Source organism: Amblyomma maculatum, chromosome 6 (genome assembly GCF_055883805.1).
Source record: "Amblyomma maculatum isolate TAMU_Amacu chromosome 6, ASM5588380v1, whole genome shotgun sequence".
NCBI classification, from domain to species: Eukaryota; Metazoa; Arthropoda; class Arachnida; order Ixodida; family Ixodidae; genus Amblyomma; species Amblyomma maculatum.
The window spans coordinates 81,478,790-81,484,789 of NC_139349.1; the positions used below are offsets into that span (position 1 = coordinate 81,478,790).

The 6,000-nt window shown below is 46.6% G+C and overlaps 1 protein-coding gene across 3 annotated transcripts in view; it reads left to right on the forward strand.

Moving 5' to 3' along the window:
- Window positions 1–4,978, forward strand: part of LOC146186100 (dopamine D2-like receptor) — a 599,817-nt gene extending 594,839 nt beyond the window's left edge. For all 3 annotated transcript variants that reach the window (XM_084607030.1, XM_084607029.1, XM_084607032.1), the window contains one exon: window positions 1,923–4,978. In XM_084607030.1, the coding sequence (XP_084463156.1) occupies window positions 1,923–2,143 (221 nt within the window). In that variant the 3' untranslated portion in view covers window positions 2,144–4,978. The remainder of the gene's footprint in view (window positions 1–1,922) is intronic.
- The last annotated feature ends 1,022 nt before the right edge of the window (window positions 4,979–6,000 follow it).

Genomic DNA, 6,000 nt, shown 5'->3' on the forward strand with positions numbered 1-6,000 from the left:
TGCTCTCTCCGGATCCTTCCTATAACGCGCTAGTAAATTGCAACACCTCGAAGAGGTTTAGGTATTTCTCAGAGAGCAGAAATTGTCGCCAACAAATTATGAAGAAATTCGCCGAGACAAGCGAGCAGAAAACAAGGAGGTAAAAGGAAAAAGGAAGAAACTGTCAGGCCTCAAGGATAATAAGCCTAGTTTCCTACACATTCGACTATAGTATGGCATCTAGACGCACTGTAACAGAAGTAGAGCTCCGTGTCAGTATGCTTACTGCTATTTATCCTTCTCACTTTTTATGATTTAGCCGTTCATGTGTTGGCAAAAACGCTGCGCTCTGGAAAGTAATAGACGGCGTCGAGAGAGGGACGCCATAATCCCCGCTAAATCGTTGTACCGCCGCTCCGAATAAAGTGTACCTCCGTCCAGCTCTTCTTCCTTGGTATTCACCAGCGCGCACCGTGTCACTACGTGTACATCGAGGCGACGAAGCACGGGCCGCTAATACGCTCTCTGCTGAAGCGCCCAGACACTGTGGTTCGGGCTGGTACGCTTGTTAGAGCAATGCCTGTGCGGATGACGAAAATGGCCAGCATAATGAACCAACCTGCGACGGGTCTCTCTATCCAAACGCTCCACCGCGTACACGTGTATGGGCGCCGTGCTAGACACACTAGTGTAGTGCGCTCAACGCTATCCGTTGCGTAAACAATTCATTCGTTGCTGTGAGTCCTCCCCTGCCCCGCCCCACTCTGGCAGACCTTATAGCCTTTGTGTGTGCGAGGCAGGAAGAAATAAGAGGGCTTGAAGCAGTAGATCCCTCTCCTCACTCCCCGTTTTCTTTCGCATTTAGGCGCCTTCTGTGTTTATGTTTTTTGTCTTTCGATCTTACACCAGGAACTATTATGGCCTGTTTATTTTGTGCGCGCCACCGGCGCAGGGTAATGACCTTGTTGCAAAATTGAGCCCATTAGATTAGCCCATTATCTCAGCACCTTGGGGGCCTTTTTTCTTTCCTGCGTTCATTATCTCTTTGGGCAGTTTGTGATTGCGTTTGTTTAATGTAATCTACCATATCTCAACTATACGTACTGTCCTATATTCGAGAAAATCTGCAGCTCCTTTTACGTTCCGCGTTTAGTTTCTTGGTGTATGTCGAGAGCCGAATTCATCGAACCCTATTAAATAAAATGATTCTCAAATAGGCGCAGAGCACTACTTTTTAAAATGCAAGTGTTTAGGGGCGGATACCCTATATCATATAATGGGCGTGAGCTTCCTTAGGACTGCGCGTGCACGTAGCTTTGCGAAAAATATGCAGCTCACTGCTTCTGTGTCGAATAACGAAACCCTAGTGGCATCCGCGGACGCCTTGATTTTTGGAAAAGACAAGACAGATGTTCTCCACACCTTCGAAAGATTCTCAAGGCAGGGTGTGCAAAATGAGCCTCACTGCATCGTCCAGGGGCCAAACCTTGCGGCCTATACATCATTTACAAAGGCTTTCCTTGTATTCTTGTTAGATTCTTTGTATTCTTAAGAACGTTGGCAGGTAACTTGACTTGCCGTCGACTGTCCTTGCTTCTTCCTGCGAAGGCCGGGATATTCACTACACTTTCGTGTCCGAGACTGCAGCCGCTTGACAACTACTCGTAGCAAAACTCGAGAGCTGCATTAGCTTTGCAGCACAAGTTGACTGCCCTTCTAACAAAAAAAAAAAAAACGAATTTTTCCAAATTCTTGAAAAACCTGTAATGCCTGTCGCACACTACTTACAACGTGCCAAAATAACTGCGTATGTGTTTAGGTGCGCATCCGGAAGTGCCCGTGCGAACACGCATTATCGAACAACTATTCGCACTTTCAATGACTCCTTAGACACGCGTAACGTTCTCTAAAGTGTGTTCTCATTTTCCCTGGGGGCTGCGCAGGGGTGTTCCTGATCTGCTGGGTGCCCTTCTTCACGTGCAACGTGGTAGACGCAGTGTGCATGAAGCTGCAGAGCAACGACTGTCACCTGGGTGTCACCGTCTTCCTGCTCACCACCTGGCTGGGATATGTGAACAGCTGTGTGAACCCGGTCATCTACACCATCTTCAACCCCGAGTTCCGCAAGGCGTTCAAGAAGATCCTCATGGAGCCCTTGAAGTGAGAAGAATAAAAACACAGGGCCCCTCCCTGCTCAAGAGACGATACGCAAACGGTGCTCTGTGCCAAAGTAAAAAAGAAAAGAAAAAAATTGAAACTGAGAATCGCTCGTTTGAATCCCGCTCTTCCTGGCAGCGGAGAATGTTCATCGAACGCTTTTATGTGCGACAGTGCGGATGTGCAGCATGAGTCTGAGCATATTCGTTTTTCTCACTCGCTACCCATTGGCGATTTGTTTCCTTTGTGATTTTGCGCTTTTGTTAACCTGTGTACCGTCGCATCAATTCAGCAAATCATTTGCCCCGTGCGATACGTTTACGGCGCATCTACGTTGCTTCTCTGCTACCTGTGTATGTTTCTTACGGTAATGCTGATGAGCTTTGTGAATACGACGCGATAAACGCTGACTGTCTAAGTAATGTGTTCGTACTTCCAAACGGCGTGTTTAGCGCCAAACAAAATAAAACTAAAATAGAATTCTGTGCACTAGCGCACTGTGAGTGTATGAAAACATCTTGCATGTCTCGACCCTAGCTTAATGCGCCATTTCATCAACATGAGAGTGATTGGGCCGCTGGAAAGACGGTACAACCGGTTTACCTGAGCGTGCGAGCTTACTTAGCCATCTCTCCTTCATTTTTTGTTATCGTCGTTGTTTAGTTAGGTTCCAACGCAAAGGCAATTCATTATTTAAAGATGCGGCTTCGGTAACTGCGGCATCGCGCTGGACCACAACCCATCTGCCAGTAGATGTAGTTCGGAAAACAGAGGGATTGCTTCGTCTTGCTACGTAGGACAAGGCGACCATAACAAGGACACAAAATAGGAGCTTGTGTCCTGAGTTGTCAGCTATTGTCAATTTTCTCTGCTTTCTGTTTAGTGGCCGCTGATGTGTCTGGCAGCTAATAGTTAACTAACTGTTGATGCTGTGTGCCATCATACATGTTCTAGACCTTTCTGTGTTGACAAATTTGCTTCTCTGTCACTATTTATCTCTTCGCCTACTTCTTCTCACGTCATGTGTACATACGATTCAGGGTATAACGAACACATAGTCCTCGAGAGAAGGAGTATTCGTTAAAGCGTTTGTCCCTGTATGGAGGTAGACTGGGAAGAGCGGCAAGTGATGTAATTCCTTAATGAAACATATGAGCCCAGCTGTGATGGCACTCAACGTCGTTTTCGGGCCATCATCATTTTGCTTCGACTACGAAGAGCTCTTACACGTTGCTTATTCACAACTAGGTTCGCGTTTTGAATATGTGACGCTGAAGTAGAGACAGGTTCCTACGCACCCAAGTTGATAAGAAGAGACGAGTTTTGGTGAGTGCCATGAGTTTTATTCTATGCCCTTTTTTAAGCTATTAAATATAAGCGTCGTGTGCTGGATGCGACGGTTTAGTGTCCTTGGTGATGCAGCGAAGGCAAACTAAATGTTCTAGAGGAGAGCTCCTTGTTGTTAATTATTACAGGGTACTTTTCCAGCGGGTGACGAACAAGGAGAAGCGTGAACACAACACTCACAAAGAAGCCGAAAAAGAAAAACAAAAGCACCTGGTGTCGTTTGCCTCCCTTCCTGTTGTGTTAGTGGAATGCCAATGTCTGCATCGCGAGAACCAGAGCATGAATGATGACTTTCAACTGTGTCTTAGCGCAACATTAAACTTAAAGTTTATCGAATGATGTGTCGCGGCCAGCCATTACAGCGCTGAACGCGTAACGCTCCAAGTAAATAAAAGTGTACAGCAACTCTCTATACTTCTGATGTAAAGCATTGTCAGGTTTTCGTGGGCTGTCCCTAGTGAAAAAAGCCGTATGAGTCACAATAACCGCATACAAACATCTCATACAAATGTCATACAATTTCATATATTTCTCATACGTTAAATGAAATTTGTATGATATATGAGATTTGTACGAGTTTAGTATGAGGTTAGCATGAAAATTTGTATGAGGTTATTGATACTCATGGAGGGTTTTTCACTAGGGGTGCGACACGATTTCGTCGTGCACTTATTCCAGTGTACGCGGTGCTCTTGTACCTAACGCTATCGCCCGTTTCAGGCAGCGCGCACCTCCACGCAGCCGGCGGGCCGAATTTACAGTGTCGTTCGTAAGCTTCGACTCCCTCCATTTCGTGTCATGCGGTATCGGATGTGCGGCGTGTAAGCCTATCAGCCCGTAGCCTTCCAGCCGAAACCACCATTGTTCACTCACCGATTTAAGTCCCTCCTCTCCCTGCGCCATATCGAAACAGGGCTTCGTCTACTCCTCCTGCTCATATTCCGACCTGTGGAGTGCGCGCCAGAAGGCTTTAGGACGCCCCAAAAGCACTCCCGAGAGTTAAGGAGTCATTAAACCCTGCTCCATGTCTGTCTTCGCAATTGTCCCGGCTTGGTGCCGATCTCATCGCTGCCTTCATCATTTCTTCCGCTCACTCCATTACTTCATCATGTCCCCATATAAGCTGTACACAGCGAGAGTGCATAGAACGACTTGTCTCAAAACGAGGTCCGCTTCTCTCTTGTGCGTTAAATGTGGTACTGTATCGTGCATCGCGTTCACACATGAGCAACTTTGGCTCGTTCTATATCGTGTGATCAGCTTATACAGGGCTTTGAAGCAGTACTCGTTGGCATCTCTCCGTTTTCATTTTTTGTTTTGTTGCTATTGTGATAGTTTATATGTGTATAAAAAGATCATGACTATAATATATTATAATATAAATGTACACATATGACTATGAGAATATATATATATACACATGCGCGCGCTAGAGATGATGATGTTGACGATGGATGTTTGAGACAACAACGTGAGATATAAATTTGTTCATGAAACTGCACTGTGTCTCTCCTCCTTTGTTGAAGCTCCGACAAGCTCGTATTCTCGGAGAAAGCGACCGTTGTGCTCCAGAGTGCTCCACTGTTTTGACGCAGATTGCACACCTTGAAGAAAAACTACAGAGGTTCATCCCTGCTGAACCGTATGCCGAGCGATACCTCTGTTGATAGGAGACCCAATTTTGGTTTCCGTGTTTGTTTTTGCTTTCATTTTATTCACACTATAGCAATTACGAACACAGTCTTGTGTGTGACCCTGCCGCGGTTTCTATGTTAGATCCCCAGGTGGTCAAAAAAACTCCGGAGCCCTCCACTATGGCACCCCTTTCTCTCTGTCCGTTTTCATTCCCATCTTTCTTTCCTTACGGTGCGGTTCAGGTATCCACAGAACAAGCGTGACAGATTGTCACCCGTTAATAATTAGGTGGTATTATTAACGATGCACCCTTAACGGTGCGCGCACTCCCAGACACCCTTAGAGTGAGTGGGGGTAGCTGTTCCGGTCGCAAAGGAGATACCCTCGACCTGCGTGGCAAGCTCAGCCAGAATTCAACTACCTTGTAGTGACAGAAGGGGGCGGCCGTTTGGTGCCCAGCTGTCGCCGGTTCAAACCAGAGTAAGGATCGGAGTCAGAAGTAACAAACAAAACACAATTTATGCACAGCAAGAGACGATACAAAGGAATAGACTAGATCACTTGAAATGCACAGACGAGAGGTTCACAGAATAACAAACGCTAAGCATGCAATTACAGAGGTATTCAATAACACAGAGGCTTTACAACACAAAACAAACACGAGAGAGGTATATAAACAAACACCAAATTGTTCACCGGGCACTGTTGCAGTCCGACGCCTCAAGAGTCACGATGTGGCCGCCATACAAGACGAGCGCCGCTCCTTTGCAGGTCCGTGGGCTTGCCAGCAGCGGGTGATCCCCGGGAGTCCAGCCGAAGCACAAGCGAACACGCCGCAAACACTGACTTCCTGACTGACTGACTGCATAAGCGGCGCGGTCT